The sequence below is a fragment of the Mauremys reevesii genome, linkage group 4 (assembly GCF_016161935.1).
Source record: "Mauremys reevesii isolate NIE-2019 linkage group 4, ASM1616193v1, whole genome shotgun sequence".
Classification (NCBI taxonomy): Eukaryota; Metazoa; Chordata; order Testudines; family Geoemydidae; genus Mauremys; species Mauremys reevesii.
The window spans coordinates 43,290,824-43,308,941 of NC_052626.1; the positions used below are offsets into that span (position 1 = coordinate 43,290,824).

Sequence of the window (18,118 nt, forward strand, 5' to 3'; positions counted from 1 at the left end):
GATCAGTTAATCAAGGGATCCCAAGACACAGCACCATCAAAATGAAGATTTTCAATGCTGAGGAATTAGCTGGGCTTGAAAGCATTACAATAGGGAAAAAACAAATGGCAGTACAACACATGAAATAGACTACTGAACTCCCTTGATGAGATCATGTGTATAGTACCAAAGAGATCTAAAAACTTAAAATTAGACGTTATTAGACCTTGGCTTGGGAATTTATGTAGCACAGGTGATCCATTAATAAGTACTAACATTTCCACTGTGTGCATACTTAATTTCTGATAGACTCTTATTTATATACCCCAATTAACCTGTGTTTCAGGAAGTCATGTCTGTTGTTTGGTTGAGAAGACAAAACAAAAAGGCTTAGGAATGGGTAAAGTACTGATATTCTGAACTGCTCTAGGCATCCTTATGAAAGCTGAGTTTGCTTAGAAAATGCAGAGTTGGGGTGGCACTTCCTAAAGTGTGTGTTCTGTTTCTTACTATATCTTTAGTATTCTTGCAGTGGATATGAGGGTAAAAGGAAGCTCGACTCTACATTTTCTGGCATTCACGTTTTGGAAATTACACTTTCATATTCTGGATGGGCAGAGGGAGAACATGACACCATTAAGCACCTACAATCTTACCTACACGTTAAGGATTTTTTTTTTTTTAAATAAAAGACATTTTAGCAGCAGGTAGGTGGGATGATTCACAACTTGTACAAATCAGAACCCCAACTTGCCCTACTTCCAGATATTAAAACTAGCACAATTATCTCCTCCCCACAAAAAGTAAGAGAAACAGGACCAATGAAAACAGTCAGCTACCAGCTGGAATGTACTCACTCACTTAAGAGCAAAAATTAAGGAAATGAATTAGCTTAAAATATTGGACTTTTTTTTTAATGAATGAAAAAGAACTAAGTGCAGATGTGTAGAGTACTGCTGTATAGTTTAAAACAGAGATTATCCTTTCATTACCCACAATAAACTGCCACTTCTCAATCAAAGCTTTTTCCATAGGAAGCGTAATGACTGCCCTAACTAAATCAGGGACAACTCCATTTTAGGCCTGGTTTACACACAGTATAGAGTTGGGGGTGTGATTTCCCCCCCCCCACCACCCTCCATCAGTAGATCAGCAAAACCCTTATGGTGGATACACTTATATTCCCCATATAGGTTACTTCCCTTCTCCCTTTACACAAGTTACACCCCTACAAGCACCTTTATCCAGGGATAACCGTTGTACCGTTTCAACACTATTAGCAGAGTGTGAACGAGTCTCAACCCGGGTACCACAATCCACCATCGACCCCAGGAATCTAGGCCACTGTCCTCCCTCTGCCCCAACTCCTCCCGCGGGAGGGGCACCCACCACCGCCGGGCTCTGAGGTTTCTCTGCTCACGTTCACGGCCAGTCAGAACCGGGGCCCGGCAGGGCCACTCATCCGGACACGCTCTAACCTCGCAGCAAAGAGGATGGACCCGCCCGCCCCCAGCCCAGGTGAGCGCGACAAGGCCTTACCCAGCGCCGCGGCCATAGCGCTCCCGACCATCCCCCCGCCCGACACCACCACATCATACACCGGCCCGGTGCCTGCGGCCCGCAACGGGACCCTCCACGCCAAGACCGCGGCCCGCCCGGCCCGGAGCCGTCCCCTAATCGGCGACAAGAGACCACAACCACCCGCGGACACCCACACCGCCATCACTGCGGAAGTGACGGACCCAGCACCATAACAACCGCCCCAAACGGAAGTGACAAAACAAGCGCCATGACAACGCGTGTGCCAACAGCCGAGGTGCATTCAGGGCGACTCCTCCTGGAAAGGTCCGCCCGATCGACGGGCAGAAGGAACGGCGATTATTGGCTATTGGAGCAACGACGACACAGAGGGCGGGCTTAGAGGCCTGGCCACAGCGCTAATTGGACTAGCCTACTGGCATCCCCTGACCAATGAACTGGTAGGGCCCGCCGGAGGGCGGGGCTAGGCACAGCCCGTGAGGGCCAGAGACGACAGTGTCGAGCCCTAAGCGGAGCCAAAATGGGGCCACTTGGGTGTGGGCCCGAGGCGCGGACCCGACAGGTGAGAGAAGGGAGGGGGCCAGGCACCAGGGGGCTGTTACCATGTGAACCACCGGCGTTTTCTTTGCCCGCTCTGAGTAACGGTTTCAGGGCGCGTGCGGGATTGACAGCCCGTGTGTCACCTCAACGCCGCGGCCCCGTTACCATGGCAACGGAGCACCTCCCCTGGTCTGGCCATTGCGGGGCTCTTCCCCCTATTGCACGGGAGAGACTGGGGCCAAGGGAGGCCACGTGACTTCCCCGAGGTCGCCCAGGGAGGCCACGGCGAAGCAGGGAGTTGAAAAAGTCGGGTCGCCTAAGTCCCAGTGCCTGCACCCCGGGAAAGCCCTTTGTCCTCTACTGGCCCCCCTTCCTCTTTACTAGCCAGAGACCTTGCACATCAGCACCCTAACCCTTTGTCTGCCTCTGCCTCGGTAAGGTTACAGCCAGCTTCCATTGTTGTAACTTCCCTAAAAATATAGCATGGAAAATGTACATGGCCTGACAACTGCCAGATTCACCCCAGAGGGAAAAGAGGGATGTTTGTGTTACAGGTCATTTAAAAGTTACCCTGACCTTTGTTTCTTTGTCTCCCACTATCTCAGAAATACTTGTTCATAACTCTCCAAATTTCCCAAATAGTTACATCTCCTTAAAACTCCTAACCTGGAACTATTTGGGAAAAAACAGATTGCAATTAAGCAAAGTTGTTAATGAATTTTGTTGTGGATAGTTTGGGGCTGATTCCTGCTGCCATTGATTCCAGTGAGAGTTAGAGGCTCAATCCTGCTCCCATCACTAAAATGAGATTTATTTTTTTTTGCTATTCATATCAGTTGCAACAGGATTGGGTACCATAGGCCAGATTCACAGCTATGTCCAAAAAGTGCTGGAGGACACAACTGAAGGGGGGGTGAGGAGAGCATAAAGGACTGAGTTGCATAGATTATAGTGTGTAAACTGAAAAAGCCCCAACAGCAAGACCCTTGCATGACAGGGAGTGCTAGAGAGGCACTGGGTATTCTGCTTTTTGTAGGATTTAGGTCATAAAATATTAGGGTTGGAAGAGACCTCAGGAGGTCATCTAACCCAATCCCCTGCTCAAAGCAGGACCAACACCAACTAAATCATTCCAGCCAGGGCTTTGTCAAGCCGGACTTTAAAAACCTCTAAGGATGGAAATTCTACCACCTCCCTAGGTAACTCATTCCAGTGCTTCACCACCCTCCTCGTGAAATAGTGATTCCTAATATCCAACCCAGACCTCCCCCACTGCAACTTGAGACCATTGCTTGTTTTGTCATCTGCCACCACTGAGAATCATAGAATCATAGACTATCAGGGTTGGAAGGGACCTAAGGAGGTCATCTAGTCCAACCCCCTGCTCAAAGCAGGACCAATCCCCAGACAGATTTTTACCCCAGTTCCCTAGCTCCATCCTCTATGGAACCCCCCTTCAGGTAGTTGAAGGCTGCTATCAAATCCCCCTCACTCTTCTCTTCTGCAGACTAAATAATCTCAGTTCCCTCAGCCTCTCCTCGTAAATCATGTGCCCCAGCCTCCTAATAATTTTTGTTGCCCTCCGCTGGACTCTCCCCAATTTGTCCACATCCCTTCTGTAGTGGGAGGACCAAAACTGGATGCAGTACTCCAGGTGTGGCCTCACCACTGTCAAATAGAGGGAAATAATCACTTCCCTCGATCTGCTGGCAATGCTCCTACTAATATAGCCCAATATGCCGTTGGCTTTCTTGGCAATGAGGGCACACTGCTGACTCATATCCAGCTTCTCGTCCACTGTAATCCCCAGGTCCTTTTCTGCAGAACAACTGCTTAGCCAGTCGGTCCCCAGCCTGTAGCGGTGCATGGGATTCTTCCTTCCTAAGTGTAGGACTCTGCACTTATCCTTGTCAGCTCTTTTATGTTATATTTTCTGCCTTCCTGCACTAGTGGGAATGCAGCTGGCTAAGGTGGAGTTTGGCATCAGAACAGGCAGAAGGCTTTGTGTAGGAGTTGCCTCTCAGAGCTCAAGACATTAGTGTAAGGCAGTTATTAATGGCTTTATTGAACATCCAGCTCTGATCTCTCTAGGTGTTTCCACCTCAACCTTCCCCAGATTCTGAGCCAGAAACAGAGAGAGTTGGTGGTGGTGTCACTCAGACCAGGACAGATGAGCTGTTGGATTTTCTCCAGCCAGGCAAGGAAATGGTAGCTGCCTCAAGCTCAGCTGAGGGGTATTATGACACACTGCAGGCACTCAAGATGAAAAACAGACAGTATCTATTAGAACTGGGCTTGCTCTACCAGGTAAAATTGGAGAATGACCAGAAACCCTTCAAGGAGGAACTGGAAGACTTCTTCCAAGACAACGGGAGATTGACTCTGCAGGGCAAGCCCTATGAGACTTCAAGGTAGGACACATTGGACACCTGTTATTTTCCTTCTGTTCATGATCTTCCTGGAAATGCCTCCAGTTGAATTCCGATATTGGCCAAGCAAGTGAGACCTAACCCTCCACTCAATGGCATTTCTGTTTGTCTGTATGTAACATGATAACTTTGGAAGACCATGTTGGATCAATTCCAAAATTTCAGGGAACGCTCTAGACATCAAGGGGTGAGGAGCCTAGTTGTGCGTGCTGCTTGGCCTACATAAGCAACAAAGTATGCAACTCTCTAGTATATTGCATTTATATAGCACTTTTGATCAGACGTTCTCAAAGGACTTTACAAATGTATATAAGTGTCATTTCTACCCAGCCAGAAGGTAGCTCTCTATTGCATGTCCCTTTGAGATTTCTTATTACTTTATTTGTTACTGCCTCTTTAATAATGTCTTTGTCCTACCCACAGATCCAGTATCATAAGCCAGTCCAGTTCTTTAACTGACCTAAACTTGGACAGTCCTTGGGATCAGCAAAATCCTCTCTCACTTCCTCAGTCCCACCTGAGGCCAAATAATGCTGCATCTGCCTGGGTCTCTACTATCACCATCCCCCAGCCCTTCAAGATGACTCTGCGTGAGGCTCATAAAAAGCCCCAGTTGATGAAATCACGTGCTTCCCTTGAGCTGGAAAAACAAAGGGACAAAAGACAAAGTCAGGAGGAGGCAGAGTGCCAGAAGCAGTTCCGCGCACAGCCGGTGCCTGCCCATGTTTACTTGCCACTCTACCAGGAAATAATGGAGCAGAATGAGATTCGCAGGGAGGTGGCAACACAGAAGAGAAAAGAGTTGCTCCTTTCCACTCAGCGACCCTTCAGCTTCCTGGAGAAGGAGGACAAGAAGAAAGAGGCCATCAGACAGAAGATCTTGGCAGCACTGGCTCCAGTTGAGAACTCCAAACCAAAAGGCAACAAGACAGTCCCTAAATTCATCTATAACCCAGTTCTTGGGGATAAACTCAAAGGTAAAGTGCTTAGTCGTCTTCCTGTAGAAGGGATTCCTTGTCTGCCTCACTTCATCAGTCATCTCTCTCGCTATCTGACTGCCATGACAATGCAGGCTGGGAAATAACATGTTCTGCTCCTTGTCCTGTTAGGCACTTCCTGATAGGGACATCTCTCCAGGAGAAGAGTCAAGATTGCTCAGAGCCATAAGAAAGAAGTAGTTGTTCCACGTGTAGGGATTGAAAGAGGGTCGTTGGTTAGCCTGTCCATTCACCATGTACAAACATTTATTTTATCAGAGTAAAGAAAGCAGGGAGGCAGGGCTCTCACACCTTGAAGCAGGCAGTGAGAACTTCCCAGCATCTGCAGCATGTGAACTGAGAAGACATTTTCTCCACAGTGTAGTATTGCATAGTTACATGAATTACATGAAGGAGTAAAGCAGTGTTGTTGTAGCAGTGTTTGTCCCAGGATATTGGAGAAACAAGGTGAGTGAGGTAATGTCTTTTATTGGACCAACTTCTGTTGGTGAGACAAACTTTTGAGTTACACAGAGCTCTTCCTTGGTTCTGGGAAAGGTACTCAGTGTCATAGCTAAATACAAGGTTGAACTGCATAAGTAAACTATCTGTTCAACCTTGTATTTAGCTGTGACAGTCAGAGTACCTTTCCCAGGCCAAAGAGCTCTGTGTAACTCAAATGTTTGTCTCTCTCACCAACAAAACTTGGTCCAATATAAGATATTACCTCACTCATCTTGTCTCTGTAATGAGGGAGTAATGGTTAAAGTAGATCAAAATAGGAGGGGGAGTCACCAATTCTAGTGATATTGTCACATAGTGACATGACATTGCATCAACCTGTGTGATGGAACATGGCCCAGGAAAGAGCATGGGAACATTGGTCTTTGAAAAATATCTATGTCTCCAAGTAAGCGCATAGCTGTCCAATCATGAGTGTGTGCAAGTAAACATGAATACACAGTATGGGACTACTGTAGGAGCACATCCCTTGCGCTCCCAACCACCCCCTCCTCTCACACATCCCACCATGGTATGCCAGAACAGGAGAGGAACCTGATGGGGGGTAATTCAGTTTTTCCTCTGGATGGGAGGGGGAACCAGCACTGGGACAGATCTTCCAAGAAAGCAGATGGGAGATTATAATTTGGACAATCATTTCTCTCCCATCAGGTGCCACTGCTGCTCCACATATACTGATAATAAGGCTTGGCGTCCTTTATAAGGTGCTCAGCCAAGCCACAGCTTCTCCTTCCCCACAGCTCAGGGAAATTTACACCTTCTTCTGAAACATCTAATATTGGCCCCTGGTGGATTAGATAGATTTACAATATTTTCCAGTACCACAGGGGTCAGACTGTTGATTCTGAGCTACATGGACTAAGCTGGTCTGTGACAGAGTTGGCAGTGGAAGATTAAACGAAACAATGAATCTTAAAAGTTCAAGATGGGGGACATCTATTAAGTTATGAAAGTCTATACAAGATTGTTCCCCAGAGTCTTGTTTCCAGGGCTCTATATAGTCCACTTTTAAATGTCCCAAGCAATGAGACGTCCAGCAGTTCCTTCAGGCAAGAATTCCTTAGCTAAGTACAGCTCTGTCAGGGAACTTTTCCTCATATTCAGCCTAAATGTACCTACCTGAAGACCCCTAAATAAATTTTCCTTCCTTGAGATTTTTGTAGACTTGTTACAGTGTGGTTGTTGTTTAGGCAAGTGACACATACTTAGCTCTTGAGAAATCAATCCCCTAATCATTTTTATTGCTTTTCTCAGCCCCTCAACTTCGTCAATATTTTTCTGGCACTATGGTGCCAAGAATTCAAACCACTATTACAGGCAGACCTCACCAGAGCCATGTACAGCCTCTCATCACCTCCATGCTCTGTGACATGATGTGTTTGCATTGGCCATTTTAAAGCCATCACATTTTTTTGCAAATGTCTAATTTGCTAATTGCTGTAATCTATATTCCTTTACTGTTGCCTCTGGTTTTCTCCCCAATTGAGTGTGTTTATTAAAAAATTTCACCAGCTTGTAATGTTCTATTCTAAATGGACTATTTGACTGACTGGATAGGGAAGACATATAAGATACTTGATTGGTTAGACAACTGGTGTGATCTGAGAGTGCTACCAGATTGGGTGGATCATTGTTTTGCTATTCTATGTTATGGTTGATGTCCCAGCAGCCAGTGTGGGTACCTTGTACCATTGTAATTAGGCAACTGACCAGTTGGATATGCACAAATGCAGGTTTCATAAGTTACATAAGAATCAGTGGAAAAAAATGAACATTTTCAATAGAATGTCACACTTAAGTCATTATAACCTTGTAGACTATGTATATTTCTACACAAGCCCTATAAAAATCATATTGTGCCAACAGCACTATCCACCATCCTTTCTAAAAGTGGAAAAAATATTTGCATACATAGTGTCCACGAAAATGGCACAGATGAAAGAAGTCAAATTTGCATATTATCTCTACAACATATATTCCCCACCTCCCACGGAAAATAAGGCCCAGAAATGACATGAAATGAGGACTTCAGGGATGCAGAGCTCTGCTCCCCACTGTATGTATTGTTACCCAGAATCTTTTCTAATATGGACTAAGATCACTGGATCCTTCATTGAAAAAAAAAATCACCTGGTAAAAGAATACTCGAGTTACAATGTCTGGATCATGTGATCAGCCCCAGGGACATTAGTTAAAGGAAGACTACAACAGATCATCACAGAGCCCCTTACCACCACATTCCTACAGAACAGAAGGGTGCAGCTATCTTCACCAGCACCCTTATGGTGGTGGCGGTGGACAGACAACCTGTCCAGAAACTGCACCTCTGGAGGGATGGTGTGCTCACTAATTTATGCCATCGCAAGAGAGGAAAAATCAGTGAGGTGCTTGTGAGGGGTTAGGAAAAAGTCATAAAGGACCAATCTTGCATTTTGGGTGGAAAAATGCACTAAGCAAACAAATATTGAACACTCTACCTGTGTTAGCCGCTCCCATTCTCTCCCATTATGATGAAACATTTGTAGGAGCAAGACCTCACTGTGCTCCCAACCTCTCCCTTTTCTGTGTTGGCAGTTCTCAACACTCTCTTCCAGTCTTTATTCTCATTGATATGGTTTTGTTTCCCAGAAGCTGAACTCTACAGGAAAATTCGCATTCAGATGAGAGCCAAGGATTTGTTGGAAAACTCCTCCGCTCCTATTGACCCTAGCAACAGACAAAGAGACCCACAGTCCCGAATCGCCACCAAAACCAAACAAGAAAAACTCAGCTTCCTGCAAGACGACTTCAGCTTTAAACCAAGAATTAACCCAGCGGTGCCTGATTTTGAAACACTTTACTGGGCGTTTCAGAGAGAAGCAATAAGGATACGAGAAGTCAAAGAGCCAACTCGTAATCAACCGTTTAAACTGAGAACCTCCAATCTCCACTACAGGCAGAGACAGGCTAATGAGCAGAAAATGAAGGTGAGGGGATGATGTGTTTCTGATGCATTACACCCTTCACACTGCTCCAGGTGTCAGATTGCTGGTATCTCTGTCTTTTGATTTATAATCCTATGTATTTTCACTGAAGCTGACCTACCTGACAGGGAGATCTGTCTGCTCTTGTCTAAGACGGCCCCTCCCTAGATCCCTGGTCAGCCAGAGGCAGGGCATTGAGGAGTGAGGCAAAGGCAGCCAAGGCACAGCCATTTCTGCCTACTCCTAGACAGGTCCCCCACTGAGATCAATCTGACTTCTGCCTGCTGGAGGAAAGCTGAGGGGAACAGACTCCGTTCAAGACCAAAGTCCAAGACCTTCCCCAAAACAAGACAGAGTACGGTGAGCCGCTTCTGCCAGACAGAGGGAGAAAACTGGGTTCATGGTGTAATATGAGCAGCTGGGCACCAAAACACTGATCCAGTGGGCTGCCTCCAGGAGTATCCGGGGCATGGTAACCCAACAGTGCATTCCAGAATGATGAGAATAATAGCCTTTCCATTGTTCAGTTCTTTATACTGTGCTAGGAAGAAGTCATACAATGTGATTTTTTTTTAAATATATTATAATTTGCCTTGTGTGTTTCAACAACCTGATTTTGTTATCTATATTGAACAATCTGTGCCATTGATTAGAAACTCACTTCTTTGTAAACATTATGCATTCTTAGTAATCAAGAAGAAAGGGAAAATTCATGCAGAATATCTGCACAAGCTTGTGGACAATGACATGCATTAGGCTGTGGAATAGTCTTCCAAGGGAAGTGGTGAAAGATGGTCTTTAAAATTAGACTGAACAAAACTCTAGAACGGGCAGGCAAACTTTTTGGCCTGAGGGCTGCATTGGGTTTGTAAATTGTATGGAAGGCCAGTTAGGGGAGGGGGTTGTGGCCTGGCCCCTACCTCCTGTCTGCCCCCCCAGGACTCCTGCCCCATCCAACCCCCCCTGTTCCCTGATGGCCTCTCTGGAACCCCTGCCCCATCCACACACCCCTGCTCCCTGACCACCCCGGAACCCCTGCCACCCCATCCAACCCCTCCTCTCATTCCTGACTGGCCCCATTCAACCCCCTGTTCCCCCCGACCACCCTGACCCCTATCCACACCCCCACCCCCTGACCACCACCCTGAACTCCCCTGTCCTCTATCCAACTCCCCCTGCTCCCTGCCCCCTCACCACGCTGCCTAGAGCACCGGTGGCTGGCGGCGCTACAGCCACACACCCTAGCTGGAGCCAGCCATGCCACCACACAGCACAGAGCACCGGGTCAGGCCACCCAGAGCATTGCGCCGGCGGTGGAGCAAGCGAGCTGAGGCTGCAGGGGAGGGGGGATAGCAGGGGAGGGGTCGGGGGCTAGTCTCCCAGGCCAGGAGCTCGGGGGCTGGGCAGGACGGTCCTACAGGCCAGATGTGGCCCGCGGGCCATAGTTTGCCCACCTCTGCTCTAGAAAGTGGTAATGCTGCACTGGGAAGAAATGGACAAGATTATCTTTTCAATCTCTCTCTTCAGTGTCATGTTAAGGAGTCCCACCAACCTAACTGGTAGGCATGAATTGGAGGTCTGTCCTCACAGACTGCTGCAAACATGTTTGAGTCTCTTCAGTAGCTACCTAAAGAACAACAGGAGATTCTGCACATTTCACAATTATACTAAACTAGATTTAATTTCTGTCTGGCTTTTCAGCAGCCTTCCAAGGCTCCCATGCAAAGAAGTCATTCTCTGACTGGTCTCTCCTCTCTCTCTTCCAACACCCTTCCAGTGCACATTACAGATGCAACAAGAAAGAGGGAATCTGCTATTAGGTGAGTAGGGAAAAAAGTACTTGGTTACAGGACCATGCCCCACTAATAATAAAGAAGAGAAGATAACATTTTAAATTGTTTAGCTCTTCCCCATCTCACCTGCCACTCCCACCAATGCCTGGATTGGTTTTTCTGGAAGCAGCTTCTCCCCCATTGAATGATAAGAGGTGCTGACTTCTGTAAGATATGTTTTTTCCCTCTGCATGTCTGACTCTCATTTCTTAGATAGTCTCATTACTTTAGTATCCAAGTGCCTATTGTCCTCCCTCTCATCTTCCTCCATGTATTTCCCCCTTGCTAATACCCTTCCCTTGCGTGTTCCCTTCTCTTGCCATGCTCCCCTGCAAGTGTTTTTGGCATTACATGGCAGTAACACATTAATCATCCTTTTAGACAGCTTGTCACATTTCAGCATTAGCAGAGTGAGCTTCCCAGCCAATACTCCTGCACTCTGAAATGAACTTGCTGCCCCATTACCCACTTTTCTCTGTATAGATACTGCCAGGAAGACAAAAAGAGCAGGGAGAATGAAGGAATTCATTGGATGGAGATACAGAGAAAGAAATGTCAGGCTATGCATAAATCTATGAGCAGCCGAGCAAAAGCAATGGATCCCCATAAAAGCCTGGAGGAGACGCACAAGGAGAAGCTGAAACAGAACTGGTCAGTATCCCAGGCCACACTGATAGATAGCTCTTTGCAGCAGTAGCTTGTTTTTAACAACAAAAGATAATTGCTTTGGAAGGGGATTGACCCTGGGCACCTGCAACCCAAAATCTACCTTCCTGTGGCAGTCATGCCCATTTCACTGTCTTTTTTTTTTTTTAATTTTATTTTTTTTGCATTTCAACACCGCTCTTTCCAAACAGATAGAAAAAGACACAAGGATCACATTTTCTGTGAGTGCCTCCACCACTGCAACCTTAATATTTGTGCTTGTATTAACTGTTTCACTGCTCATCTTCAAGTGAAAGCTTACCTAGTACTGTGAACCCTACAGCACTATAAGTGCATTTTGTCTGATGCACACGGTATGTGAAGCAGAAGCAAAGCAATTAAGAGCATGATGTCCTGGAGGTATTTGAGATGAGGGTTTAGAAGGTCATTCCAATGATCAGAAACCAAGAAGTCAGTCAGAGGGCACCACGATTAGTCAGGGAACTTTTCCATTTCAGGCAGAATGACCGCAGAAGAACAAAGGAGTACAAAAAAGAACTGGAAGAAATGCAGATACGAATCAAGAACCGACCATACCTCTTTGAACAGGTCATGAAGGTAACCACTCAAAGCTCCAGTACCAGTATGGAGCACAAGATATTTTGTCAGCTAACTGTAGAGATGAGTAAGGAAGCTGGGTGGAATTCAGTCAGGAATAAGAAAGTGCAAAAGCTGTGTTTTCTGGACTAAATTCAGAAAGGAACAGACATGTTCCCATTTAATGTTTGGGAAACTCCCTCCCTCCCTCAGGAAAAAACCCACTCCACTGTGCTCAGCTGTTCTGTGAAGCTTTACAGCTACTTATTAATTTATAATGCAGTAACACCCCAAGGCCCTAATCAGGCTTAGGGCTTCATTCTGCCAGGCACTATATGAACTCACTGTCCCTGCCCTGAATAACATAGATTACAATGTAAAAATCTACGATCTACAACCATTTGAAGACCATACTCAATTTGGTGTTTGTTCTGTACTTTTGTTTGGAAAGTGGCAGACAGGTCCTAGAAAGAAACAAACAATGTAGTCCCTCCAATCAACTGCAAGCTTGTTGGGCAGGGACTATTTATTCAGTACATCTCATCACTGTACAATATCCTCTACATATCTGATACTACACTAAAAATAAGCAGCTTAAAAACCAAACTTTTACTGTGGCTGCAAACCTTGTACCATGTAAAAAACTTCCTCCTGGGTTTCCTCTTTCAAATTCTACACATCAGCTCTGAGCTGTGGAGTAGTCTGATTAGAAGTAGGGACAAGACAGCTGCACACTAAACTAAGCCTCTTAAAAGAGCTGTCTTTCCAGCTCATAATAAAACTGTTCAGCTGAGCAATTGATCTGGGTGGAAAGAGAAAGACATTGGCATCTTTATGCAGTAATGCCATTGAGGTCAATCTCCTATTTGTCAGTTAGAAAGAATTAGCAAAGGTTGGTGTGGCATTCACTCACATAAAGAGAAGGAGGCCATCCACACCGATAGTTTGGTTTAACCTTTAGAAGAGCTGTCAAATTTCTGGATGGATGATATCTTGGAATAGGCAAATTTGCAGAATTTAGTTGGAGTCAGTGAAGGGTGTTGGACTAGTGAGGGGGGATGACTTTTGGCTGCTTGCAAGTAGGCTGGGTGGGACTCCAAAGTGGATCTAATTCCTACACCAGTTTCAATTTACTCCCTTGGGATTGAAATTACCTGTTTCCCAACCTCTCCCTCAGAAGAGTGTAGCTGAATCAGGACTGGGGTTCATCTGTTGGCCTACTAGGATGGGAGTGCTGTCCACAGGGAGTGTGAGGAGCAAGGAACAGGAGTGTGGAAGGAGATGTGTACCGGGGTGGTCACCCGCTCCTGCCTTGAAGGGAAATCAGCCCTGGGAGAGGTCTGAGACTGTGAGAGGGCTGCTGCTAGGAAAGCAGCAAGCCTAGGCTGATTGGGGAAAGCAGCCTCAGCTGGGGGACCATGCCCCAATCAGGCCAAAGCTGGCTTATTAAGGGCCCAGCTGACCCTTATAAGAGGGCAGTGGGCCAGAAGCACACAGATGCTCTCTCAAGGCAGTGAGTAGAGGCCTGGCTGCTGGGATGCTCAGGGTGCCTAGAGTGAGGCAGGGCTGGGGAAGCTCCAGGCTGACAACTCCTCAGGGTGCAGGGCCTTGTCCAAGGCACTGGGTTGCAGAGAGAGGCAGCAGGTCCAGACCCAACCTTGCCTATGATGAGTGGCTTACATTGCAGCCCCAGGGTGTGAATGCTAGTTGGTGACTGGCAGTAGCCTATGACTAAGGCAAGGTGGGGATAGAGGGTGGGGGTTCCCTGGGGAGGGGAGACCCTGAGACTGTGGGTGTACTGCCAGGGGGAAGCACCCTAGATAAAGGGGCATGGGGGGAGGGGAAGCCAAGTGGCAGCAGGACACTGGCCTGCAGAGGGCACTTTGACAGTGGGAGAAGAGCTAATTCCTGATGACCAGCAGGAGGTGCCACAGGGGTGAGTCCTGCATGCCTTCAAGGTGGCTCACAGTTGTGACTCTGAACAGAGCTCTCTCTATTATCACAGCCCCTGTGTAGCTGCTATGAACTGAAACCCTCTTTTTAGGGTGTCCATTTTGGGGCAGGACCCAGTTCTAGTTGGTTCATTTTTCTGTTTCAATTCCATAGCATGATGCCCGGCAAGAGGCAGAGCGACACTACCGAGACACCCTTTGTCAGGTGGGGCTGAATGAGGAATTTGTAAGGAACAAAGGGAGAGATGCTACTGTCCTAACAAAGGAGGAAGAGTCTGAAACTCACAGGTAATCAAAGCAGTAAGGATATAGAACCAACTCTCCTGTCTTTGGCTAAACAGAAACATTCTTCCTCCTTGTTCCCAAAGAATTCTAATCTGTGCCATCAAAGGTGAAGAGGATAACTCTGTTATGCCTATATCAAGTAATAAGGCTCCCCTATTGCTTTTTGTGCTTATGACCAGACTTCTGCTTTTCATGCATAGAATAAAGTAGCTCAGATTATTTCCAGTACTTAACAAAAGGTTCTGACTGTTTCTACAGAGCTCAGGAGTCTCAGAGGGACACAGACATTGGCACTGTACAGGAAGAAGAATCTTTAGGAAGAGCAGGGAACAAAGAATGACAACATGAGAACCCTGCACAAGACTCAAAGGACCTACTTTCAATTTCCTTTAGTCCAAGATGCTTGAGATGAGAGCAGCAGTTCCAAACTTTTTACCTGCATGACCCCATTTTCAGACTTATTGCTTTCTGTGACCTGACAGCTTGGAAGATGCCATTTTGTAGAGCAGCATGGTGTCTGCCACACAGCATGATCTCACACACTGTACATGCAAGGTCACCTGGAGCAAATGGCATCCTCCACACACTCACAATCACTGTAAATGCATCCACTGATGGCACGACTGCAGTCCCATCTGCTGATGGCACAATCCCACTTGGGGTCACAACCCATAGTTTGGGAACCACTGTTCTAGAGTTTCAACAGTAGAACCTCAGAGTTATGAACACATCAGGAAGGGAGGTTATTTGTAACTCTGAAATGTTCGTAACTGAACAAAACATGGTTCTTCCAAAGTTTACAACTGAATATTGATGTAATACAGCTTTGAAACTTTACTATGCAAAAAGAAAAATGCTTTTTTTTTTTTTTTAGTAGTTTGCTTTTAACACAGCACTCTACTGTATTTGCCTTCTCCTCCCCCCTCGGGCTCTGCTGCTGTCTGATTGTGTACTTCCAGTTCCAAATAAGGTTTGTGATTGGGCAGTTTGTAACTCAGATTCTACTGTATTTCCAAGTGACTGACTTAGGAGAAAGTTGCTGTGGTTTTGATGACAGACTACACACAGGAGTGAGAAGGTGAGGATTGACTCTTGCCTAGAACACTCCTTGCCCCTCTCCAATCCCTCAGAAATGTTCCCCAACTGATTCATTTCCCTGTCCCTTAGTTTGGTTTTCAGGTTTAGAACCAACAGTGAGACTGCTTGAAGCAGGGAGAGAGGAGGGTGGTGGGTTGGGGCACTATTGCTGAAAAGGAGGTAGACCTGAAGGCTGATATATACACTTTACATTCACTTCCTTTGTAATCAAAAGATTCTGAATGGAAAGGGCAAATCTATTATATCTTAAAATTCTGCTCTGAAGCTGTCCATGTTGATTTCTGTTTCAGGTTGAATATGTATGTTGAAGTGGATTTTAAGATTTGTACAGAATAATAGGTTTATGGACTTGAGTTCTCCTAGGGAGAAGACTTGAAAAGAAGCTCTTCTCTAGCATCTCACCTCTGCACCAGCTCAAGACAGCAGCTCTGCTCCTCTCCTATTGTTCTGGAGCCACAGTTTTGCCATAAATTGCAACCACTTTCCATTATAAAGCTCTACTTTAGCCCCTTGTAACTTTGGGTCAGATCATGGGTTTGGCCTGAAAGTGGTATGATTTACTATGAAAGGGGTCAGTGCAAGGTTTGAGGAAATTCATCACATTCTGAGCTCCATGTAATTAAAAAGCTATCCTAATCTGAAGTTTGAACTCCTGTCCAATGTTGTTCTCTCCTAGCTCAAAATCAGCTTAAAACCCCCTAAAGTCAGGTCTTGCCTATATGCGGCAATTAAGCAAAGTTCATAGAAATGTAGGGTTGGAAGGGAACTTGAGAGCTCTTCTAATCCAACTCCTTGTGCTGAGACAGGGCCAGCAAGACCATTCCTGACATTTTCTAACCTGTTTTTAAAAACCTCCAAGGGCAGGGATTCCACCACCTACCTTGAAGGCCTATTCTAGTGCTTAACTATTCTTGAGAGAGTTTCCCCATATTTAACAAATTTCCCTTGCTGATTACTTGTCCTACTTTCCCAGAACATGAACAATTGATCACCATCCTCTTCATCACAACCCTTTAACATTTTAAACATTGTCAGGTTCTCCCCCCCCCCCCCCCCATATTTTAACACTAGTATCAAGTATTTAGTTTTGGAAAAAAGACTTTTTTTTTTAAATCTTTCCTCAAGTCAGGTTTTCTAAACCTTTTATTTTTGTTGCTCTTCCTGGGATTTTCCAGTTTGTCCACATCTTTCTTAAAGCATGTCACCCAGAACTGTCAAATAGAGCAGGACAGTTACCGCCCACTTCTTACATACAATGTTGCAGTTGTTGCAAACCCAGACTGATATTAGCCCTTTCTTGTAACTGCATCACATTGTTGGCTCATTCACTGTATGATCTACTCTACCCTCCCCTGCCCCAATCCTTTTCAGCAGTACTACCACCTAGCAGTTATTCCCCTTTTGTAGGAAGAAAAAGTTAGATGCACCCTTTAGTACTCTTCACTTGTCTTTACTGAATGTTATTCTTGATTTCAGACAGTCCAATTTGTCACAGTTGTTTTGAATTCCAATTGTCCACAGTGTTTGCACTCCTCCCAACTTGGTGTAATTTGCAGATTTTTATAAGCATATTCTCTACTCTGTGATGCAAGTCATTTATGAAAACTTTGAATTTTACCAGACCCCCCTACAAACCCCCCCCTAGTTTACAGTCAGCCATTAATTACTACTGCATACAGTCTTTCAACCAGTTTTGCACCCACCTTACAGTAATTTCATCTAGCCCACATTTCCCTAGTTTGCTTCTTTTGTTGTAGATGGTTTTGGGACCAGTTCTACTCCTAGTGATAGCAGTGGCTGTTAGGGGACCAAGCCTGCCCCCATTAACATTACTGTGAGGTTTTTTCTACATAGATTTCAGTGGACCAGGCACTATATGAGTATGTCCACTCCACTGCCTGCATCTTAAATGATATTTCTATAACTGACAGCTAATAGAGATCTTCTTTCAGATAACAGTAGGGGTCTGTGTTTGTAGGGGTAAGTCTCATTGACAATTTGCACATTTTCTGAAAATATTCTTTGTCAAAGAGCTTTGAGATTAAAAGATTTTAAAATATCTTAATTTTTTGCAAGATGTCTCTTTGTGCTACCCTGTCCTTGCTCTGTTCTCCCTTCATGCCATTTAACTTGGAAAAAAATAAGGTAGGTGCAGGAGTTGGCACTTTCCTTTCCATTAGCTAAGGCACTGCCCCAACTTTGAGTTGACACACACCGGGGCTGCAGGGTAGCAGTCCTTCTCCTTGGCTGAGTCTCAACAGAATCTAAGCTTTCATTTAAAACAAAATAAGTTTTCTAGCCTTTCTTGCTGAAGTGCCTTCTAAATGTGGAACCAATGCAACTGCTGAGTCTGCAGTCAGAGAGAATGGAACAGGATCTCTGAGAATCCCATATGGTCCCTTCACTATAGCAAAAGTCCCTACCTGCAAAAGAGCTGCTGTTGTTCCATTAGGCAGGGGTATTCTATGCAGAGAGGTTTCAGGCTTGTAGATGTGCTGCTTCCTGCCACCCCATAGCTACATATCACCCTAAAGATGTAAACTGCTGCCTTTATCTCAATGGGATGCTAATTCAGAAGTCTAACAACAATCATTTAAATGTCCACACAGCTAACTTTCACCACAGACCATTGTAGCAGAAAGATCCACAGTTAGTTGGATTGATGGCACATGATTAGAGCACTGCTACCTTTGTGCTCACCCCGGCTGCTACCTAGCATGTTTTCAACAGTGACCCCCTGTACATACTGTCTATGCCACA

General features: G+C 45.7%; 2 protein-coding genes across 7 annotated transcripts in view; one reads left to right on the forward strand and one right to left on the reverse strand.

Moving 5' to 3' along the window:
• Nucleotides 1-1,854, reverse strand: part of COQ6 (coenzyme Q6, monooxygenase) — a 17,797-nt gene extending 15,943 nt beyond the window's left edge. For 2 of the 4 annotated variants that reach the window (XM_039533805.1, XM_039533803.1), the window contains exon 1: nt 1,729-1,816. In XM_039533805.1, coding sequence (XP_039389739.1) covers nt 1,729-1,801 — 73 coding nt within the window. In that variant the 5' untranslated portion in view covers nt 1,802-1,816. The other 2 variants (XM_039533804.1, XM_039533801.1) reach the window with 2 other exon arrangements.
• On the forward strand, nt 1,783-15,055 carry FAM161B (FAM161 centrosomal protein B). Of its 3 annotated transcripts, none has more exons than XM_039533794.1 (9): nt 1,783-2,080; nt 4,135-4,469; nt 4,911-5,464; nt 8,615-8,952; nt 10,651-10,769; nt 11,265-11,432; nt 11,945-12,044; nt 14,130-14,263; nt 14,519-15,055. In XM_039533794.1, the coding sequence occupies exons 2-9, from the start codon at nt 4,264-4,266 to the stop codon at nt 14,598-14,600; spliced, it is 1,701 nt and encodes a 566-aa protein (XP_039389728.1). In that variant the 5' UTR covers nt 1,783-2,080; nt 4,135-4,263; the 3' UTR covers nt 14,601-15,055. The 3 variants fall into 3 exon arrangements, with proteins under 3 accessions (XP_039389728.1, XP_039389726.1, XP_039389727.1); XM_039533792.1 differs by having other exon boundaries at nt 4,150-4,469; XM_039533793.1 differs by lacking the exon at nt 1,783-2,080 and adding an exon at nt 2,181-2,492 and having other exon boundaries at nt 4,150-4,469.
• The last annotated feature ends 3,063 nt before the right edge of the window (nt 15,056-18,118 follow it).

Excerpts from the sequence above, each read along its gene's own strand:
- FAM161B (XM_039533792.1), top strand. The coding sequence starts at position 2,039 with ATGGGGCCACTTGGGTGTGGGCCCGAGGCGCGGACCCGACAG. Across the intron at positions 8,953-10,650 it reads CTAATGAGCAGAAAATGAAG|CAGCCTTCCAAGGCTCCCAT; the intron begins GTGAGGGGATGA and ends CTGGCTTTTCAG. Across the intron at positions 11,433-11,944 it reads GAGAAGCTGAAACAGAACTG|GCAGAATGACCGCAGAAGAA; the intron begins GTCAGTATCCCA and ends TTTCCATTTCAG.